Source organism: Sciurus vulgaris (assembly GCF_902686455.1).
Source record: "Sciurus vulgaris genome assembly, chromosome: 3".
Classification (NCBI taxonomy): domain Eukaryota; kingdom Metazoa; phylum Chordata; class Mammalia; order Rodentia; family Sciuridae; genus Sciurus; species Sciurus vulgaris.
The window spans coordinates 19,714,819-19,737,538 of record NC_136463.1 but is presented as its reverse complement, the minus strand read 5'-3'; the positions used below and the strand labels follow the sequence as shown (position 1 = coordinate 19,737,538).

Below are 22,720 nucleotides of genomic sequence, written 5' to 3'. Positions count from 1 at the left end.
CATCAGATCCAATCTTCACATCAGTCACATGCTATAGGTATAATCGGCTCCATTTCACTGATGAGAACATGTGAGTTCAGGGCCAAGATAATATTCCCTGATAAAAGTCACACAGTCAGGAAATGATGAAGTTGAGATCGTTACCCAGAAGACCCTGCTCTTTCTACTGCGCCCCAAAAAGTCAACCCAGGTTTGACAACCTTGCCTCAGAAAAGTCAAAATATTGTGCAGATAAAGGGGACATGACAGGCCACACATCTAGGGCTCTGAGGTTTGAGGTAGCCTAAAGCCTTAGTTCATCATTGAAGCAGCCAAGATTCCCCACCCTCCAGAAGCCTCAGCCGGTCACCAGGGACTTCAACATGGCTGGGAAGGCTGAGGAAATCTCCAGACTGACCAGGGGGCTGCGACCCTCAGGGTGGAAACTGCAACTCCCTGCCCCAAGTACTGGTCGTGCCAGAAGGAACAAGAGGTTCTGGGGCCCCACAGTGGGCCTGCAGGGAAAGGAGGCACTTAGGATAGAGCTGGACGGGAAGGGTGTCTCACCTCACAGCACAGCCCCCTCCCAGCCCCAAGAATAACCTCTAGGAAAATGACAACCACCCTGACCGTGACCCCAAAAATAGCTCCTCTCTAGGATCTGTGATCTTGGAACAAAAAGCTACCCTACTCCCTGGTGCGTCCCCGCCTCTGCCACCCACCCTTTTGGGTCCCTGGCAGGGACTGTGCCCTGATCAGGACAGCCAGCAGCCCATGTGCTTCCACCCCCACCCTCTCTCTGTTCCCAACTCCCAGGTCATGACACTGGAGCAGGAAGCGAAACCAGAGGTGGAGCCTTAGAGGGATGGGGCCATGGATCCAAAGGAATATAAAGGGCCTCAGGTCCTGGCCAGAGACCCTTTGCTGTGTCGCTGCACCTGCCCAGCACCATGGTAATGTCTGGTGGCCAAATCTGGGACCCCGTCAACTTAGTTCTCCAGGAGATTGGGGCTGGAAGCTGGAACCAAGGGCCTCTCCCCAGACCCGCTAAGGGCATGAAGGAAGGAAGCTATCCTCATGACTAAGACAACTGCCAGGGCTTCCTGTCCCTGCTTGGGGTGGTGGGGATGAGGACAGTTCCTGGTTGAGCACTGAGGGACTCAGGGACTCTGGAAGTGTGTATCGTGTTTAGGGGCATCACGGTCTGAATTATTGTATGTGTCTGTGTGTTACAGACATGGAATTTTCTGGGCATGGCCGGGTTGTGGGTGGGGGGGCAGAATTCCAGGTTGATATTGCTGTATGGGACTGATAATCATTTAGCATGCATTGCTGAGCACCTACTAAATTCAGGCACTGTTCTAGGTGCCTGAGCTACATCAACAAGACAAAACAGGTAAAAGTCCAGCTTTCAAGGTATTTAACATTGAGAGAGAAGGTGTGGCTGGGAAGGAACTCAGACAATAAATACAGAAAACGTGGACTATAGCAAGTAGGGAGGATCTGGGTTGCAACTATTAATGGGGTGGAAGCCATTCAGAAGGTGAATTTTTAGCTGATGCCTGGAGGCAAGAGACTTGGCCCTGCGGATGTCTGGCTGAAGAGGAGTCAGGCAGACAGCAATCTGTCCCGCGTTCTTGAGGAACAGCAAGGAGGCAGGAGAGGCTGGAGGCGGGGTGAACAGAGTTTGCCAGAGAAGTCAGTGAGGTGAGGGAGTGACGGATGGCTTCAGGTAGGGCCTCCCTTTTTTTTTTTTTTTTTTTTTTTAAGTTATTGATGAAACTTTATTTTTTTATAATATTTTTATACCTTTATTTTATTTTTATGTGGTGCTGAGGATCGAACCCAGTGCCTCACACATGCTAGGCAAGCGCTCTTCCACAGAGCCACAACTCCAGCTCCTCCCTGTCCATTTTGATCTCGGTGCTTCCTACGCATCATTGTGCACGTACAGATGTGCACCTTCTCCCTGGGCGTCGGGATGTCCCCTACAGCGCTCATACACCTGTGTATGTCCCAGAGGCAGACACACCCCTATTTTCCCATCCCGCCTAGCCTCTGTAACACCAGGTCCTTGAGCTGGGCAGAACCCAGCCCGGCCCTCACGTGACCGCCGGACTCTGCTCTGCTCTGTCCCTTCCAGGCGCCTGCTCGGCGCTGCGCATGCGCACTAGTTCTGGTGTGCCTACTGTCGCTGCTGCTACCTCCCGAGGGCGCTCTAGGCAAGGAGCTGCCCCCGCAGGAGCTCCCCGAACCCAGGACAGTCAACTGGTTTATGAATATCAACAAGTACGTTGGAAAGATCTTCAACAACAGGTAGGCGGGCGGAGGAAAAGAGGGAGGTACGCGGCGTGGGAGGGAGACACCTGGCACCCCACGCACATCGCGGCCCCATGATCTCTGCAAAGACTTGTTCCCTAGCTTGGGGAAGTTTAAAAACCAGAAGAAGCCCGCGGACGCCACAAAACCTCCCCCATCGAACACCACGAAACTCCCTGCACCTAGCTCCACGAAGTCCCCGCCCCGGAGCGTCCCGGTATTAAGACCACCGATCTCCTCCCCAGGCCCCAAGTAGGGGAGCCTGGACACAGCTGGCACCTCTTCAAGGGGCCTGGGAACCAAGGGCAGTTTGGGTGAGAGCAAGAGGAAGCTCCTGGGGGCGCGGGTGGAGGAAGATACCAGGGCCCAGGGGACTTCCTTCTCCAGGATGGTCCTTGACCTCCAGGCGCCTGGCTCAGATCTCACCGCCCACCGACCACTTCACATTGTGAGAGGGGCCTCAACTCCTCAGCGAGAGCAATAAATCTCTATTTCTTCAGTGACTTCTCTGGGCGCTGGCAGGGAGGACCTTCAATGGGGAACCAGGACACTGAAGTTCCTGCTATAGAAGAAGATCTTAGTGCAGGGTCTTGCCCCCTCTATTCCCTCAACCTGCCCACAGTGCGCTGCTGCCAGGGTGAAAGGCTGCGACCCCAGGGAGAGCTGAGGAGCAAAGCAGGGACTTCAGCAAGACCCAACACTGTTTTCACCCAGAGCTGGACAGCTTAGAATGGCAACCTGGGCTGTTATTGGTGGCACAGGAACAAGCAGAGGTGCCATTGGCCCTCAGGGAGCAGAGCATAGCTTAGCAGAGCAGAGCAGAGCCTCCTAGACTCACGCCCCGGCGATGAGAAGGGCAGGGGAAGGAAAGGAGCCTGCCCAGGGCCTGTCCCTGAGACCTGGATGTGAGAATGGCCCGATTGGGCTGTGTCCACCAGAGAGGCCCGGGCAAGGGCAGAGGCCCTTCCCACCATCCAACTGTCGCGCCCATGTATGTCTCAGAGTCCTTATTCCTGCCTCTAGGAAATGTCTACGCCTCTCCCCACTCAGAACCCATCACCTTAGCTAAGAGAGACAATCCTGCAACTTCAGGCTCCTCCATCCAAACATCCCTTGGATGTAAGAATCGCCTGCACCAAGCATTTGCCCAGCAGCTGCATCCCGTAGAAGCTCTTTTAGGACTCAGTTCCAAGTCCAGGTCACTTGTGCACACTAGACAGAAACATGATTATGTTGTTGTGGCCACAGGATCAGTGCAAGGTACTAAACCCAGGAAGTGCACCCCTCATCCACCAAACCCCTAGGCTCCCACCCTTCCAACAGCATTCAAGAGAAGCAGGAGATGCTATTCTTTGAACCAGAAAGGTTGTCTTGCACTTTTGTCCCTGCTCTCCATGACTGTCCCTTATCCACAGGAGCTCCTAGGCAGGAGACAACCTCACTCACTTCCACTTTACACACACACACACACACACACACACACACACACACACACACCCCTCACCCATCCCCACCTATTCAAAGTGCTTGAGAAGGGCAAGGGACAGGCCATTGAGGACTACTGGGACTCCTGCCATAGGAGCCAGGTCCCCACCCCACCTCTGCCCTAGACCTAGAGTGTAGAATTCAGATTGGACTCAGGGAGGTACTAACATTCTTGACTAATGCAGCCTGCTCCCTAGGAGGCCACATCCCCCACTGGCAGCCTCCCCTCCTGCAACAGCTTAAATACCTCCGTGTGCCTGGGGGACCACAACCTTTCAGGACATCCCATTTTCTCCAAATTTCTAGAGAGCAGATCTGAGACACCCCAACACAACTGGCCACTGTCTTAACACTGAGTCACTTCTCTGGGCTGTTGTCTCTGCCCCCATGCCAAGGTCTCTTTAGTATGAGTGCTTCATCTACAATGGCAGGCTGTAGAAAACACTGTGAGGGGACATGTTTGGGAGCAGGGTTAGCTCCCAATCAGGCTGATGATCAGGAAGGTCTCGAGGTGTGGCAGTGGGAAGATTCACACTCAAGACTGCCACTTCAGCCAGGCATGGTGGCACATGCCTATAATCCCAGTAGCTTGGGAGGCTGAGGCAGGAGGATCGCAAGTTCAAAACCAGCCTCAGCAACTTAGGCCCTAAGCAACTCAGCTTTATTTAGAGACTCTAAATAATATATATATAAATATATGACTGGGGATGTGGCTTAGTGGTTAAGCACCCCTGGGTTCAATCCTTGGTACAAAAAAAAAAAAAAAAAAAGACCACTTCACTGACTTGCTGACTGACCTTAAGTCCCTGCCTCCCTCTGGATCACAATGTCCCTCTACGAAGCAAAGCTGATGTGCTGGGTGTGTCTGGATCACTCCAATAGCACCTTTCCCCCTCTAGCCACTCTTCCCCTTTCCTGTGTATTGGCTGCTCCTGCCCCCATCAGGGGTCCACAGAGACACAGAAAGAAGCTATGACTTTGACTTGCTTTATTGAATCTTTGTGGGAACTGGGAGCAATCTGTGGCCAGAGCCACGGCTGCAGGGGATAGCTGGGTTGGCCCCGCCGGGGGAGTTGTAGAAGGCAGTAGATGGCATTACAAGTCCATGGGGCTCAGCTCCCTGTGAAGAGAGGGCAGAACCTGGTGGTGTGGGCCCATCCTTGTGCCCTCAGGAGGACTGCCCTGGGCCCCCTCCTCCCTCCCCGCCACTACCCATCCCTTTTTGCCCTGATTCCTCTTCCACCCCAGGCAGCTGGACAGATGGGCAGAGGATCAAAACCTACCTGGAGACAGCTGCGTGGGGGAAGTCCCATTCCAAGGGGCCCAGTGTGTCCTCCTTATGTCTCTTCCCATACCTGGGAGGGAAGGGGCAGCTGGGGCAAGCACCATGCCAGGTGCCAGCTCACCTGCCTCAGACCTCCCCCCAGGCCCCACCCTACCCTGCACATGGCTCAATCCTGCTCTACAGAGATGCTGTTTCCCAAGACGCATGGAGGGGGCTGGGGACAGGAGTGGGGCTGGGGTGGGGTTGTGGCCAAGGTCCTGAGCTCCAGGATCTCTCTCCCTTTCTCTCGCACACACCTAGGCCTGGTCAGCATGTTGATGTATCTGCGGAGCTCAGCCGCGTACTGGGCCATCTGCTCTGGTGTAGCATTGTCCCCGGGGTACACTGGCTCCAGTGGCACTCCCCGGGCACCTGGCAGCGGCTGCAGCAACAGAGCCACACAGGTGGACAGGAGCAGCAGGGAAAGGCAGCGGCGTGCAGCAGCCATCTGAAGAGTACGGGTCTGGGGAGGCAGAACAGAACCCAGGGTGCAGACCCTCCTATGCATGGGAAGAAGGGCCTGCCTGCCCGGCCATCACCCACTCCTTAAAGCACATCTTGGGGACAAGGGACAGAACAATGGGTCTGCATCTACCACCGCCCTCCTTCTAGACACTGCCCTGGAGAGCGAAGACACCCTCTCCCCAGCTGTGAGCAGCCTGGCAGCTAGAGCTCAGATGCTTAGCAAAGCAAAATATTTTAGCAGACAAGGTGGGGACATGCGGGCATATGGGGGGGACACACATGACATACAGAGGCCAATGGCCCTGAGGAGGCAGAAATGGGATAGGAGCTCAAGAGAAGTAGACTCCAACTTATGCACAAGTTGCGGGAACACGGAATGAACGTGTATGGCAAAGGTCAGAAATCCACAGCCTTTGGAGTCTAGCCTTCCTCTGATGGTTTATCCAGGTGCAGAGCCAGACATGAGAAGTACCTTAGGTCTCTCGTGTCCCCCCGACCCAGGAATCACCAACTCCCTCCCAAGACGGGAGCCCCAAAGAGCCTCTCAGAGCGCAGGCCAGGCTGAGCCCACTTACCCTGAGTCCTGAGCAAGAGAACTTGGATCAAGCAGTCGCCTGCCTCAGGCCGGATGGGTCCCCCTGTTCTCAGCTGTGCCCCTTTATAGTCCTCAGCCCCCCCGAGTCCCCGCCTCTTTTCAGTCTCTCACTCCCCAGCCCTCACCCCCTCCTCTCGCTGTCTCCCTGGTACCTGCAACGCCAACAGGGAGCCAGGGATGGGAGGGGGCCAGGGCAGCGCTCTGCGTGCCACACAAGCAACAGGACAGATAAAACCGCACCATGCCGTAAGTTTCTTGTGGGCCCCCATTCCCGATGCCCCTTCCTTTGGGGCTCCAAGGGAGGCTTGACTTAGGCGAGATGAGGTTCTGGGTCTTTGGCAACTGAAAGAGTCTGGTTGCAGGCCTTGGAACATCCCCCGAAGGTGAACCCAAGTGATCAAACAGATTCCCTCAGGGCGCAAGATTGAGGCTGCCGCTTCAAGTCTCCAGGAAGAAGCGGGGAACCTCAGGCCTTCCTTTCCAGTGCGTCCTCAGAACAAGGCGAGAACAGGGGAGGGGCCTCGCCTCCTCAGGCGTTGGACAAGAGTAGGGACCTAAGTGTGGAGAAACCCATTTGGTGGGTGCATAGGTTGCAGAATAAGAACTGATGCAAAATGGCAAGGGGTGTCCATTTCTGGAGCCATCTCCTCTCCCATCCCAGCGTCCCTTCCCAGGGGTGTGCTTAAAACCAGACTCACTTACAAAGCCTCAAAATTTCCAAAGTGCTCCCGGCTCAGTCACCTCACTGAATCCCTACAAAAACCTGTCCTGCAGACTCAGAAACTGAAATCTGCTCAGAGATATTAAGTAATTGGCCCAAACCACATAGCAAGTCTGAGGAGAAGCAAGGTTTGGAAAAAAGCTGAACTCCAACATTTGAACCCTTTTCTGAGTGGAACTGTCAAAGTATTGCCATAGTTTCCTGCTTTGGCTGAGAAATGGCAAGGCCCACAGAGGTGAAGACACTTGCTCAAGATCTCCCTGCTGCCTAGGCCTCAGTTTCTGCCTTTGATTCTCATCCACACTGAGTCTTTCTCTTGTTCAGTGTCCTTTCCCCAACTCAAGCCAAGGAGCAGTACTGGCTGAGTAGGCAAGAAAGGACCCCTCACCGTTGAGGTTCTGCTGCTCCAGATCAGGACACCATCAAGTGTCAGCATGGAGTGGGGAGGGGAGAAGTTGTTCAGGTCCAGGGAAAACTGGAGGTGATACCCAGGGATCTGGCATGCTAGACTTAGAAGTGAAACAGGCTGTACCGCAATCCTCCCTCTGCCGTTGGCTGGCTGGGTGAGCCTGGTAATTCCTGTAGCCTCTCTGAGCTTCTATTATTTCCTAAGTAAAATGTGACTTCTTATGCCCATCATCTCAAGATAGGAAGGATAAAACCAACAAAGTTCTGACTGCTCCTCTCAATTCTGATTCCTGGTGACAAGAACAGTGATATCTAACCAGGCAAATTACACTCTACAAGGCCAGTATGAAGGTCCTTCCATCTCAGCAAGCCTGGACCCTCTTCTGGGCCTGGGTTTTCCACTTCACCAAACAATGACAAGGTGGCTGATCCCAGATAGCATCACCTTTGAAGGGTAGAGACTCCTGCACACCACCAGGGGGCGCTAGGCCCCAGCCCTGGTTGGAAGGGTCTGAGCTCCCTCAGGCCAGTAGTCTGCTGGGACCTCTTCTGGCTGCTCCCCATGTCAGGAGTCAGTGAATCTGGGGGTTGACTCGGGTGACCAGCCCATTTATAGTTCTGTCCTGTCACAGACATAACCCAGCTTTGTGGAGGCCTAAGAAATAACAGTTCTCCACAAATGTCAACCAAGTCTCCAGCCTTCATTTTTCTCCTTTTTAAACAACAGATCCTAAGGTCCCCTCAGGGATGTCGTGACAATCCAGGAGGAAGGGAGAGTGGCTGTCCAGAACAGAGAACACTTGCCTCCATGTGTTCCCACAGGGCTTGCGTGGAGCCTCTTGGGGAAGCCACCCAATACTCCCCTGCACAGACAGGACCAAGATGCCAGTGACCCCCTTTCCCACTGCCCAACCCCATGTGCTCTGGGAGAGGAACACCCCAGGGATCTCGGGGTGAATGAAGGCAGGCGAAGGAACAAAAGAAGAGGCCTGACAGTTGTGGCTGCCGGGGAAGGAGTTTGGCCAGTGCCATGTCCTCCATCACCCCTCTTTTGGGCTCTCTAACCTCAGTCTCTGCTGCTCGCAGTTACCCAACCAAATATCAGTCATTTATGGATATCTGTTCTTGGGTCTAGAGAAGGAGGAAGTGAAGAAGAGAGGGCTCTACAAGGAGCTCAGAGGCAAGAGAAAAGGCAGCGAGGAGATTGCTGTTGTGTTTTGTTTGAAAGATGAAGACTGTCAGAAGGGGGAGGAGCAGGCTGTAATAGCCAGTGAGCCAGCACCATGCACCAGGACCTTTCTCACAGGTCATCTTAACAGGCCCCTTCATTACCTGGTGAAGGAGGCAGGAAACTGAGGCTCAGAGAAGCAGCTGAGGTTGCCTAAGACCACAGGAGAGATCAGGACAAAACCCAGTTCCACGTGGATCCAGGTGCTACACTCTATCCCTGTTTCCAGGGCACTTCTGCTGACCAGAGCCTGGTCCAACTCTTAGGCCAATGTCATATTTCCATATTGTGTGGCGGGAGCAGGGTGTAGGTTGGGGTGGGACTGCCCTCAGATTTCAGTACCCACGGGATCCCCCAGCCCTGAGGACGTCCTTGGCCTAAGGATAGCTGCGACATTCACACAAACACCTAAAACCCCTCATCCTACCCCCTCAGGAGCTACTCTATCCTGATTTGGGACTCTGGCCACTAATTTGAGTCTAGACCTGTCTACACTTTCCTCCACTCTGGAGATTCCATCTGCCCCTAATCCAGTATGACTGGTGTACTTTTAAAAGGGGGAAATTTGGACACAGAAACAGGTGTGCATAGAGGAAACTTCTAGCCCAGGAGAGAGGCCTGGAACAGATCCTTGCCCCTTCTTCTCCAGAGGAACCAACCCAGCTAACATAACACCTTGATTTCAGACTTCTAGCCCCCAGAAGGGTTAGGGTTAGGGTTAAGTTTTGTTTGATTTATGGTGCTGGGGATCAAACCAGGGCCTTGCATGTGCCAGGCCAGGGCTCTACCACTGAGCTACATCCCTCGCCCTCAGATTATTTTTATATCAGTTCCATAAAACTAATTCAGTAGTCCCCCCTTCTCTGTGGTTTTTGTTTTCTGTGGTTTCTGTTACCTGCATCAAAGTCCAAAAATATTAAATGGAAAATTCCAGAAATAAACAATCCATCAATCTTAAATTGCATGCCATTCTGAGTAGCCTGATGAAATCTCATGCCATCCACCTCCATCTGGCCTAGGATGTGAATCGGCCCTTTGTGCGGCATATCCAAGCAGTATACGCTACCTACCCGTTAGTCACTTAGAAGCCTTCTGGGTTATCAGATAGACCACTGAGGCATCACAGCACTTATGTTCAAGTAACCCTTATGCAGTAGCCGAAAGCTGCCACACACAACCCATGTCATCCACCCCGCTTACCTGATCACATAGGCATTGTATCATCTCACATTGTCACAAGCAGAATGAGTACAGAACAATAAGCTACTTACATAGAATCAGAGACCACGTTTACATAACTTTTATTATATAATATTGTTATAGTTATTCTATCTTATTGTTATTTTTAATATCTTATTGTGCTCAATTTCTAAATTAAACTTTATCATAGGCACAATGTATTGGGAATAACAGTATATCCATTATAGGGTTGAGTGCTACAGATGGTTTCAGGCATCCACTGGAAGTTTTGGAACACATCCCTGCAGATAGAGGGGACTACTGTACAAAAGTGCAAGAACACAACAACGGAGCACTCACACGAGTTCAACTACCCCAAGGGCCTCATTCTAGAGAGGTCTCGTGTAGGTACTGTGGTCAACAGACATGAGATCTGAGCAGAAACTGCAGCCATGCATATAATTCATACCAGGTCTCTTCCATTAGCTTCAAACTTACCACAGTTCTGCCAGGCAGACCAACAGACAGCGAATCACGGACACTAGCACACAGGCACACACCCCACCACTCCCCAGCTCAAGCAGCCACTGTCCTGGTACAGAGGAGAGAAAACAGGAAACGAACAAGGATGGGAATGGGTCTCAGGAAATGGCAAAATGGGGAAGCCAGAGAGACTGATTCCATCCTGAGAAACCAGGAATGGCTTCTGGGAGGCGACATCTACCCAGAAGGTGTATTTTAGGCTGAAGAGAAGGAAAGGCTTCTGCCTGTAGGGTAAGTGGCCTGGGCAAAGGCACAGAGCATCAGAATCCACATAGCCCATGACTGGTTCCAGTCCCTGGACCAGCCTCCTCTGTCCCACATTGCTCAAGAAAGGCTGGGGGACAGCACCAGGGAGGGTGGCCCCTGGTGCAGGTTGTGTCAGAGCAGAGCCTGCTCTAGAGTCTTCTCACCTCCCGGGTCAGCTAACTGTACACAGTCCTGCATGACCCTGGTGCTTACAGGGATGCTGCCCAGCCTTCCTGCCCTTCTCATCCTGTCTGGGTCTGGAGCTTTGGCTTCAGCCGGATTCTCCCTCTCATCCCCAGGCTACCTGCCTCAGACTTGGAGGGGTCCTGCTGAACTGGAGGTCTAGGAGAGAGTCCACAGACAGGCCCTTTTTTAGGGAGCTCCCAGACCACAGGTGGAGAGAGGACCCAGAGACGTGGGAGGATCTCTTAGTGAACAGAGCAGAAGCTATGAGTGCTCGTTACCCAGAGAAGGCAGAAAGAGTACTGATCAGGGTCAAACGTGGCAGGCCTCTGGAAGAACGGACTGAGAAGGAAAGGTGTCTGTGGATTCAGGTTAGAATCCAGTTGAAACATCTACAGCACCTGGTTGGGGGAGGGGCAGGACTAGAGAGTATCCCTATAGTCTTGTCACCAGGAAGGCACAGTTAGTGACTTATGCACTGTGTGTGCATTCAACAAGGTGGGGAGGATGGTTTTGAGGAAAAGAGTGGCCTCCGTACTCCCATTGTTCCTCCTATTCAGGCAACATGTTCCTTAGAAGTGATTTTTTTAGGGGGAGGGAGTACTAAGGATTGAACCCAGGGGTGCTTTACGGCTGAGCTACAGTCCAGCCTTTTTTTTTTTGCTGGTGCTGGGGATTGAACCCAAGGCCTTGTGCTTGTAAAGCAAGCACTCTACCGACTGAGCTATCTCCCCAGCTCCATTCCAGCCTTTTTAATTGTGTTTTGAGACAGGGTTTCTCCAGTTTGCTTAGGACCTCGCTAAATTGCTGAGGATGGCCTGAATGTGCGCTCCTCCTTCCTCAACCTCCCGAGCCACTAGAATTACAGGCATACACTTCTGCGGCCAGGCTCATGATCTTCCTCTTCAGCCAGCACCCCTACTCCACAAATGGCGTTTCCTCCACAGCCCCATCCCGGATCCCGTCTTAACCTCCAACCTTTGCAGCCGTGGGGACTAGTAGTACAGCTCCTTGCGGTGGTTGTGGGGGGCGATCCTAGGGTGTTGGTTCCTGGCCCCGCCTAGTAACCGCCTTCATCTTTGCTTTGCAAGGTTGCTCTGTCCCGATTACCCTCCTAGGCTGCCTAGCATGCTCCTCTCCACCTCTCCATCTCCAGCGACTCTTCTTGTGCCTTTTTCTAGAACTCCTATCCACGCCCACCTTGCCTGGAACTCCTTTCACAGAGGTTACTTGTCTGGGTACTGTCTAGCCCCAGGCTAGGAAGTAATGTCTACACTCAGCTGCTAGCACAGGAGGCCCCACCCCGCCCCAGCCTTGTCCTAGGGTGCATTTTTCTTAGGCGCAGAGTCTTCTCCCTGCTCTGGCTCCTCCACCCTTTCCCACCGATGCCAAAGGGAAAGGAAACAGACGCACACGTCCATTTTCTGTGAAATTTGCTCTTTATTTGGGGACCAGGGACGGACCACACACAGCCCTCAGCCCCAGGGACCTGGGGCACAGAGAAATGGGCGGAGGACCCTACTCAGAACCCAATATGCAAATGATGTCGGTGTATTTAGCATATTTCCCAGGAGGCCTTGAGGGTCTTCACCACCTGTAGGCGCCTTCTAGCCCGCAGGAAGGAATGGAAAGGAATCGCATCTGGGGAGGCGAGGCCGGGGCAAGTCTTAAGTGGTTGTGCCAGGGCGAGTCCCATGGGCCGGGTCATGCTCCAGGGGCCAGTGTGTGGTGAGGAGGACGCTTTTACCGCGACCTGACGGGGCGGTCATCGCCGTCGGGGAAGAGCAGCTTAGAGAAAAGAGCGTCAGGGCTGTTGCGTTTCCCATACCTGGGGGCGGGGTCACAAGGGGCGTGGTTAGACCCCCAGGTGAGCGGGGCGGGGCGGAGGCCCTGAGTCTGGAGGCGCCGATCCCGCCCCCCCCGCTCCGCGCATGCGCTCACCGCTGCCGAGTGACCAGGTTGAGGTAGTGGCGCAGGGAGGCGTAGTAGCGGCTCAGCTCCTCGGGGGAGGCATCTTCGCCCGGGGCCTCGGGTTTGGCGGGGTAGGCGTCGACTAGCGCTCCCAAGCAGGCGAGGAGAGCCAGCAGCACTGTGGCCGTGGCGGGCGCCGGCCTGCGCACCGTCACCATCTGGAAAGCGGGCATTGGAGTGTGGGACATTCCGAGCCTCGACAGTGGGAGGCTGCGGCAGTGGTTGCCATCGGGCCCACGCTCAGGTGGCTCGTCTGGGACTAGTACTGGACCAAGACTTAGCCACCCACGCGCTGCGTGTTCTCGCACCATCTCTGGCCTCAGTTTCCTCCTGTGTCAGAGTCCTAAGTCCTGTCTGCCTCCCCACGCCCGCTGCTGTCCAAACTGGCAGACGAAGGAAGCGGACTATGCTGGCAACCCGATTCCCAGACTTCTGCTTCCCACCTGCTTTGGCCCCCTTCCAGTCCACTTAGCTCCAGCTTCCACCATCCCAGCCTCAGTTTCCCCACAAAATAACTCACTACCAGACCACTCCTGATCCCCAGCCACTCACAGCGACAGCTCCCAAAGCGAGGCGAGCAGGAGCAGGAGGTGGAAGGTGCGGGCAGCCTCAAGGGCCCGACTGCTGTAGGTGGAGATGCGGCCTCTGCTCGGCGCTTTCCCTGCGGGGCTTATATCCCGGCCTGGAAAGGGAGGGGGAGTCCAAGGGGAGGGGGAGCCGGCAGGGGAGGGCCCTTGCTCCTTCCTTCCTCCACCCCTGCCACTCGCTGAGTTTACAGCCAGCCAGGACGTGATGTCTTCACCTCGCAGGAGCCAAGGAAGCAGCTGCTATGCTCAGACTCTGGGTCCCACTGAACTGGTCACGGCACAGCCCCCCAGTGGCAGGTGTAGCCTCCAGAGGAAGTGAGGCCTTTGGATCTAGAGTCGGGTAGCCCCTAGGACCAGGAATGTGAGTCCATCCTCCCTAGCCTGTCCTTAGGTGGGAATGGGGAACCTGAGGGAGGACAGGCTCCCTCCAGTCTGTGGACCTGTGACTGCTCCTTCCAGAGGCAATCATCCTCAGCCTCTGCTTGCTAATGCCTTTGAGAAGGGTCCAGGAGTGACAGGACCTGTGCAGGAAAATCTCTTTTCTGGAGGCAGAGTCGGAGCATATGACCTTGGCTCCTGACCTGCTGCTTATGACGTTCCTGGGGAGAGGCCTCTCTGGATACTCCATTATGTTCATTCTTCATTAGAAGTTGGGGACAGAGGCAGAAGGCAGAAGCTGCTGAATGAGCCACCCCTACATCCTCCTTGGCACATACAGATCCTGGTCCGGCTGGGCCCTCTATAGAGTCCCCCCTGGAAGGCAGAGCCCCCAATCCCATCTGCATGTCATTCAGGGCACCTGGTGTCTTCTGTGGCTCAATGATGTCAAGCTGCCAAGCCTATGCCATGGTTCCCAGCCCATTACAGCCTCCACTGAGGTTTGGGGGCAATATTCTCACCCAGAGCCTTTAAACAAAATAAGAAAACTAACATTTACTGTGCACCTACTGTGTGCTAGATAGTACATCATTTCTGGTACAATAGGGCCATGAACTGAGTTTATCTGCATTTTACAGGTGGGAAAATTGAAACTGAGAGGTGATGGTCACCCAGAAAGAGGGTGGGGAAGACTCCAAGAAGAAGCCCTCTCAATCTTGAGGGCAGACAGGCTCTGCACTTTGGAGCTCAGGAGTCAGACATGAGAGCAGGGGATGGGAGGCTGTCTGGGGCTCCCACCCACCCAGAGGTCAGGGTGGGGGAAGCACCCCAGACTGACAACCCATCAGACCCACCTGAGCCCCAGGAAGAGAAAGGGCTCTTAGGGAGTCTCCCCATACAGCCCTTTCCAGCTCCGTCTACGGGGCCTGGCCGGAGCCTCCAGTGTTTCCAGATATCCCATTCCCCTCAGCGCACTGAGGCAAGAGGAGTCATTTTGTCCAGGCCCCTCGTTCTGGGCCAGCCCCTCCACCCTCCAGGACAGATGGCAATGGGTGCTATTTTTAGAATTATCCTGCAATGGAGAGTCCGGGGAACCCTCAATTGCCTTTTTATGGGTTCAGTCACCTGAGCTCTCCGGAAATGGCTCCTTATCAGCTTGTCAGGCCCAGAGGGCCCCCGTACAACCCAAGAAACACCAGGACACCTTGAACATGGAAATGGAAGGGGATATGGAACCTACCTTCAGAGGGAGAAGGAAAATCACTCTTAGGCAGTCCAGCCTTGTCCTCCAAGAGCCCTAGTGTCTAAGAAGAGTCAGGGCTGTATCCTTGCGAACCCCCAGTCTGAGGTGAGGAGCACAGTGTGATCACGGGGAGCCCTAGTCTTGGGGAGGGGAAGGCACTGCACTAGCTTTAGAAATCCCATCTGAGGAGTTCCCAGAGCAGATACAGGGATAAGCCCGTGCCCACACTGGAGAGGAGATAGCAGAAACAGAAGAATTCCTGTCCTCCATAGGAGAGGAGATGGCGGAAATAAAAGAACTCCTGTCCTCCACAGGCCATGGAAGACAAAAGCCAGGGGACTGGGTGAGACAGCTGTGAAGTGCCAAGTCTTGGGTATAAAGTCCTGGGTCCAGATCCTCAGCATCACACACACCCAAAGACAGCTGTGACCCCAGGGTCATGTCTAGACAGGGGACCCACCTGCTCAGCGGGGCAGGGATATGTGTGGGGTGAGGGGTGCTCTTTGACCTTGCAGCACTAGCCAGGGTGGTGAAGGAGGTTTCTTTGGTGCTCAACCCGGAGGAGAGAGGTGAAGGAGCCTGTAAGGACATCCCTGGAACCTTCTCAAGCCTTGGAGCCTGCAGAGTCTGAGGACAAATGGGAGGAGAGGAGAAGAGTGAGAAGCTGGAGGACATGGGAGAAGACCCACACTCATTGTCAGCCTCTGAAGAAGCCACTTCCCCATTCACCTCTCAAACAAAAGACCAGTGGGGCCCAGGTGGCCCCTCAGTGTGGACCAGGAGCCAGCCTCCCGTGTCCTCACGAGCCCTTCGCATCCATCATGCCCCCAACTCCACTCCCCAATTACAGGGCAAGCTGATTGGTCCATTAATCACCACCTCCTCATCAGAGAATTTATTAACTTGTTGACTAAGGGGAAGGATGTCTCAGCCCTCGATCGATGGGCCCAGCCACCCCGCCACCCACACGCCCACCACCGTCATTGATGCATGAATCAGTCACCATGAAACATGTCTCAGGTTGAGGGTCTGAAATCTGTGAAGGGACAAACTTTAAAAACAAGTGTTATTGTAGACTTGAGACCAGGACCTGCCTCCAATCTGTCCTTGAAGAGGAGGGAGGCAGAATCACTGGGATTCCTTTGGTCCCCATCCTCAAAGCCCCGACAAGTCCACCCAGGTCAGGGATGCCATGAACCCAGACCCCAGACAGCCATTCGCCAGGACAACTCATCAAGATCCAGTGGCTCATGCAACTCATATCAAAAGGCTTAGCATATTGTTTGGGGGTTTTTATTTCACGCATGTGTGTGTGTGTGTGTGTTTGTACCAGGGATTGAACCCAGGGATGCTGGACCACTGAGCCACATCCCAGGTTCTTTTAATTTTTTATTTCAAGTCAGGGTCTAAGTTGCTTAGGACCTCGTTAAGTTGCTGAGGCTGGCTTTGAACTTGCCGTCCTCCTGCCTCAGCCTCCTGGGTCACTAGGATTACAGGCATGCGCCACCATGCCCAGCTAGACTTGGCACTCTGCCCCACCACCTGCCACCTGCACTCCCCCCTCCCCCAGGGCATCTCTGATGCATCATCAACGAGCAGCGCTGCTCTGCAGCATTCGACCCCCAGGCAAGGCCTTTGTGCTCAGGGTCCTCCAGACCACAGGTGCTCGCCAGGGAGCAAAGTGTCAGTCCTGATTCAAAAGACACTCACTGGCTGGGGGTGTGGCTCAGCGGCAGAGTGCTTGCCCAGCATGCATGGGGACCGGGGTTTGATCCCTAGCATAAGAGAAAAAGGAAGGAAGGAAGAAATACAAGAGGCTGCAGCTGGGGCTCAGTGGTAGAGCACTTGCTTAGCATGCGTGAGACACTGGGTTCAATTCTCAGCACCACATAAAAATAAATAAAATAAAGATATTGTGTCCATCTACAACTAAAAAAAATTTTAAAAAAGAAACACAAGAAGCACTTATTAGGCCCCTACTGTGTGCTGGACACTGTCCTAGACACCAGGATAGAACAGAGAACAAACAGGCCTATAAAGTGACAAGAAATAGAAAATAAACAAGCGGGCATGTCTAAGTCTGATGCTAAGTGTTACAGAAAAACATGAGCTGCAGAGTGCCAGTGAGTGGGGGACTTATTTTATGTAGGATGGTTGGAGAAGGGCTCTCTTGTAGGGTGGCATTTGAAGGAAATGAGGAAACAAACCATGAGGCTACATCAAGAAGAGAGTTGCAAGCAGGGGAAACAGCAAGTGCAAAGGCCCTGAGGTGGGAGTTGGAGTGTGTGGCAGTTGGAGGAAGAGCAAGGAGGCCCACATGACTGGAGTGGAGTGAGCAGTGGGGAGAGTTAGGAGATGAGATCAGGGAGGTAGAGGGGTGGGGTCACGTAGGGGGGCTTTGTAGGCTGCTGTAAGGACTTTGGCTTTTGCTCAGAATGAGATGAGGGCTTTGGATAAAGGAGTGACCTGTATTCTGGAAGAAGCACTCCACCTGTGGTATTAGAGTAGATTCGGGGTGGAGGGTAAGGTCAGAAGCAGGGAGGCCATTAGAAACTACTGTAATAATCCAGCCAAGAGGTGATGGTGGTGCAAACACACACACACACACACACACACACACACACACACACATGCACTCCTCAAAGCTGCAGATGTCCCACGATGTTTAACCCAAGAACGATTTCCAGTTGAGTTATAGCCATATGGAGCCGACATCTAGCTTCCTCTGGAGAAGAGCAGAAAATCCAGGGACTTGAGTGCAGCAGCTCAGCTGTGGCTCTGCTCCCTAATTGTTGAGACTAGGATTCCTCATTTATTGGTCCATGGAACCGCCGACCTTCATCATTGGCTGCAGTCCAAGGAAAGATGGCCACGGTGAAGAGCTTGTGGAAACACAAGCACATGCGCTTTGTCCTGAGCATAAACGTTCTCTTGTGTAAAAATACTGTGGCTTGCTGGACACAGTGGCTCACGCCTTTAACCCCAGCAGGTGGGGAGGCTGAGGCAGGAGGATCACAAGTTCAGAGTCAGCCTCAGCAACTTAGCGAGGCCCTAAGCAACTCAGCAAGGCCCTGCCTCTAAATAAAATATAAAAATGGGCTGGAATGTGGCTCAGTGGTTGAGCACCCCTGGGTTCAATTCCTGGTACCTAAATAAATAAATAAAAAGGGAAAGAGAGAAAAAAAAAAGAAGAAAAGACTAAATACTGGAGGTACATAAACAGTCTCTGCCACAAGTCTTAAGGGAGAGAGTGGCCATCTTTTGAAAGCAAGGTTGTAGGAACATCCAGGAGTGGTACCCATCTTCCTAAGAAGCAACCCAATCCACCAGAGAGATGGCTTTGCGTCAGTCCTCCGATACTAGAATTGGTGTCTGAGAATCAGCACCTGCACCGTAATACACTAACTCAGCAGACTGTTAAACAGAAGATTGCTCCGAGGGCAGGCACGCAACACTGAAACGCTCATCGTCATCCACTTTCGCCCAGAACAGCCGTGGCCTCGCCCAGCCCGGCCGCCGCTGGGGATCTAGGAGCCGATCTCAGGGGGCTGCTCCCACGTCCCTCCCACCAACACCGGCCTCCCAGAACCTTCCTTTCCTCTCACCTGTATGACTCAGTGGCCTCTCCTTGACCCGCCTCTACCACTTGCTCCTCTGCTGAGTCCCTGATTCACGTGATCCACTGTCACCAGACGTGCGCTTGACTGTCTCTCAGTCACCTTAAACTTAAAATCCACGCAGCCTAACGAGCAAAAACAGTGCCTCTCGGCCACTTCTGTCGGTCTTTCTCTCGACTTGGGTTCAGTTTTGGACCCCTCCTCTGCCTCTGGCACTGAGCTCCAGTTTTGCTCCGTGCCCTGCCGATCTGCCAGCCTCTATCCTCGGTGCCTCCACACCCACCCTGGCTGTCACCACCGTGCCCAGCACTCCAGTCCTCCTGCCCTGCCTGCTCCTCCTCTGTCATACCAGGTAACTAGCTTACCTGGGTGTTTAGCGATTGTCTATTAGGACACAGGCTATGAGGGCGTTGGTTTTGTCTGTTTTCTCCCTCAGTGTCTCCCCAGAGCCTAGAACAACATGGCGCATGGTGGGGTTCAAATCACACTTGCCCGATGAAGGGATCACAGACTCAGTTTCCATGGCTACGTGGTTTCCATGCAGTCACATTTTTAAACATGTATATACACAGACACATACACTCTTGAAGACAAAAGCCTGTTTCCGCTGGGCACAGAGGCACATGCCTATAATCACAGCAACTCAGGAGGCTGAGGCAGGAGGGTTGCAAGTTCAAGGCCAGCCTCAGCAACTTAGCAAGATTAAGCAACTTAGCAAGACCCTGTCTCAAAATTTTAAAAAATTAAAAGATCTGGGACTGTAGCTCAATGGTAAAGTGCCCCTGGGTTCAATCCCCAGCACTGCCAGAAAACAAAACAATTAAAAAAAAAAATAGTTAGGGGTGGAAGAAATATTCAATTATTCTGTGTCCTGATTACAGTGGTAGTTATAAAAATCTATATCTTTGTTAAAATTCATAGACCAACTAATAAATACAACTAAAAAAATTAATTTTACTGTTACTTTAAAATGTTAAAGTTATTGTCTCTAAAATCCTAGAATAGCTCCTGGAAAATAATAATATTTCAAAAAAATGCTGGTTGCTGGGTGTAGTGGGGCATGCCTGTAATCCCAGTGACTAGGGAGGCTGAAGCAGGAGGATCATGAGTTGGAGGCCAACCTCAGCAACTTAGTGAGACCCTGTCTCAAGGTAAAAAAGGGATGCAATGTTGCTCAGTGGTTAGGCCACCCTGGGTTCAATCTCCAATACAAAAAAAAAAAAGTTCTTGTTACTTAAAGATCAATTCCTGAGCTGGGTATGGTGATACATGTCTATAATCCCATTGTCTCTGGAGGCTGAGGCAGGAGGATCATAAAAGTTCAAGGCCTCAGCAACTTATTGAGACTTTGTCTCAGAATAAAAAAAATTAAAAGGGCTCAGTGGTAAAGTGCCACTGGCTTCAATTCCAAGTACAAAAACAAACAAACAAAGAAAAACAATTCCTGGCCTCCTGAGGCGCCACCTGTATAAGAAATACCTGATAAACGCAGGTGCTGGCAACTCAAAGATCTCTGTGCTTACTGGGGTCTGGGCAGGCCCTGAGGTCACATTCTAACTGGTGTCACTGATGCTTCTATGCAAACAGAATGGAATAATAGCAAGGGGGATATTGGCCATCACCCTGGGCCAACAGCGGGTGACGCAGAACGCGGAGTGAATTCGCCCATCGCGGGCACCTAAGAAGCCAGGCACATCCGGGCTCAGAGCCCAGAAATCCAGCCTTAGCGGCTCACCAGGGCCCCTGGCCTGAGGTTTAGTGCATCTTGAGCCTCGATTTTTGTCGTCTGTGAAAAGTAGAGGGCAAAAGCGCTTGAAAATGGCCGGGAGCCAGGAACAAAAGAACAGTGCCCATTAGTGCAGAGCACTGTCGCCAGCGCATGGCGACGGCCGGTAACACGCCACATTTTATTGTTTGCAATAAAGAGATTGGCAGGATGTGCCTAAATGTGACCAGTGAGTGAGCCTTTTGTCATGGGATTTTTAGCCCCAGCATTTCATTATGAAACATTTCAAAGTTAAGGAAATCGGAAAGACCGTTCAAAAAGGGTGTTGCTGAGATTCAAGAGCATTGATTTTTATTTCTTTCTTTCTTTTTTTCTTTTCTTTTTTTGGTATTTGGGACTGAACTCAGAGGCACTTTACCACTCAGCTACATCTCCCGTCTTTTGTTTTGTTTTGTTTCGTTTCGTTTCGTTTTTTTTGAGACAGGGTCTCCCTAAGTTGCTGAGGCTGGCCTTGAATTTGCCATCCTCCTGCCTCAGCCTCCAGGAGCTGCTGGGATTCAGGCATGTGATTGATTTTTAATTTCTTTTTGTTTATCTATTTTTTTTTTTTTTCTACAGCAGACCTAGTTGGAGAATTAAAAATGAAAAGGGGAGTGGGGGGGGAAGGAAAAAATTCAGATGGAACAGGACCAAGGACAGAGCTCTTTGGTGTCACTACCATCTCCCACTGGGTCCAGTCATTGACTGTTTTTAGAACCTTAGCCAATTAGAAATTCTCCAGCCCTGGGGCTCTTTGGCTCTTGCATCGCCCATGTCCACAGGCTGTCAGGAGGGATTCTGCTGAGCGCCTTGCTGAAGTCCAGACCCGGGAGCTTGCTCCACCCCCATCTCAGACCAAATCATCCCATCAACTCGGAAAACCAGATCAACCCAGAGTAATTTGTTCTTCATTGTTTCTGATCACGTCTTTTCTTTCCACATACTTAGAAACCTAAAGGTCGTGGAAAGAATATGGATTCTGCAGTCGGACCATGCCGAGTTTGAATCCTGTACACGTTTGTCAGCTGTGTGACTTTGGCAAAGTTGCCTGACCTCGCCGAGTCTCTTTGTGGGATGATAAAGACTGGGTCACAGGCCCCGCTTGACAACTCACACAGTAGCTACCTCTCTCTACATCCCCCTCTCCTCCTCAACTGCCATCTCTGCAAGCATGAGGCCAGAGCTTCCTACCTTTGTGTCCCAAAGGGGGTCCTCATTCCACCCTACCCCACACACACCCCTTCCTCCCCATTCTGGGTCCCCAGTGTCCACCAGTTACCCTGCAGCATGGCCTGATGCACGGCCCTCGCTGGCGCTGGCGGGGAGAGGGAAGGGGCAGTGCTGGAGAGGCCACGACTCATTAACTCCTTTACTCGGTCCCTCGTTAGCAGCTTCATTAGCTGCAGGGCCTCCGTGGAAAGCCATTAGCTGTGACTCATTCCGTGCCATTCATCAGAGAGGGGGGCGGAGAGTGACAGCAGAGAGAAGAGAAAACAAGAAAATGACCCAGCTCTCCTCCTCTTGCTGCCTCCCAGGGACAACGGGGCTGAGCCGGCTACGTGCAAACTAGGATTTCAGGGACCTCCCGTGGACCCCTCTTACATCCACAGGATGTAGGGGTGCTGCCCCCAGTAGGGGACACTGCAGCCTGTCCCAATGCCTGCGCATTGCCACTGAAACACCACTGACCCTTGGCATCTGCGGGAGGTGACCTCTCTCCCCTCCCCCACCCTGCTCTCTTCTATCTCTTCAGGGCAGCTCTGGGGTCCCTGGAACGCACGGACCGTCTCAGAGCCACCTCTGCCACCACCTCAGGGGTGTTCTCCTGAGAGCCTGCTGCAGAGTTAGGGTTATTCAGGAAAAACTCTGGAACGGCTGCCCCAGAGCCTGGAGCTCCTAAAAGCCACCACCCGCCACCATGGAGAGTAGCTCTAGCTCAGTGGGCACCAGGGCTGTGTGAACCCCTTGGGGCTTGGTGGCAAAACTTCCAGGAAGGTACGCCTCCCCGGCAGGCTGGCGGGGGGCTCGGTGGCAGAGCACTTGCCAAGCACGTGTGAGGCCCTGGTTTGATCCCCAGCTCTGCAGCGGTGAGGCTGGGGAGGGAGAGAGAAAGAAAAGGAAAACAGGAAAGCACCCTCTGCAGGCCCTGGCCCTGCCCCCAGGGAAGTCTAAAGCCCCACGGCTGCCCCGCCAGCTCGCCTCTGCTGCTGGTGGGGCTCAGTGACACTGGAATCACAGGTCCACCTGGGCTCCGCGCCTCAGAGGGAAAATCAGTGACCTTCTCTAGAGGACTTGCCATTGGTAAATCACACACACATCCGATTTTTAAACCTAATCTTCACGACACTCAAGGGCAAGTGGGAATGGCTACTTGCAGGAGCCACCTCCTACCTGGTCCCCACCCCGTGGGTTAGCGGCCTTGTCTGCTCCCCCTACAGCATGGCTCCCCACAGCCTGTCCAAGGGCCCGGGACTGTCCATGCAC

General features: G+C 53.0%; 3 protein-coding genes across 4 annotated transcripts; 1 reads left to right on the top strand and 2 right to left on the bottom strand.

Annotated features, from left to right (window-relative positions):
• The first annotated feature begins 845 nt into the window (after positions 1 to 845).
• LOC306656393 (uncharacterized protein) lies at positions 846 to 2,597 on the top strand. Its single transcript, XM_079131523.1, has 3 exons — positions 846 to 932; positions 2,123 to 2,295; positions 2,401 to 2,597. The coding sequence occupies exons 1-3, from the start codon at positions 930 to 932 to the stop codon at positions 2,552 to 2,554; spliced, it is 330 nt and encodes a 109-aa protein (XP_078987649.1). The 5' UTR covers positions 846 to 929; the 3' UTR covers positions 2,555 to 2,597.
• A 2,281-nt stretch (positions 2,598 to 4,878) lies between these two features.
• Positions 4,879 to 5,555, bottom strand: PPY (pancreatic polypeptide; the record flags this gene model as incomplete). Its single annotated transcript, XM_079130735.1, has 3 exons — positions 4,879 to 4,903; positions 5,067 to 5,138; positions 5,365 to 5,555. The coding sequence occupies 3 exons, from the start codon at positions 5,553 to 5,555 to the stop codon at positions 4,879 to 4,881; spliced, it is 288 nt and encodes a 95-aa protein (XP_078986861.1).
• A 6,562-nt stretch (positions 5,556 to 12,117) lies between these two features.
• Positions 12,118 to 14,377, bottom strand: PYY (peptide YY). 2 transcript variants are annotated; one of them, XM_079134655.1, is made up of 3 exons: positions 13,199 to 14,377; positions 12,617 to 12,804; positions 12,118 to 12,503 (listed from the first exon to the last, which is right to left on the bottom strand). In XM_079134655.1, the coding sequence occupies exons 2-3, from the start codon at positions 12,802 to 12,804 to the stop codon at positions 12,419 to 12,421; spliced, it is 273 nt and encodes a 90-aa protein (XP_078990781.1). In that variant the 5' UTR covers positions 13,199 to 14,377; the 3' UTR covers positions 12,118 to 12,418. The 2 variants fall into 2 exon arrangements, with proteins under 2 accessions (XP_078990781.1, XP_078990780.1); XM_079134654.1 differs by having other exon boundaries at positions 12,617 to 14,377.
• Between the last annotated feature and the right edge of the window lie 8,343 nt (positions 14,378 to 22,720).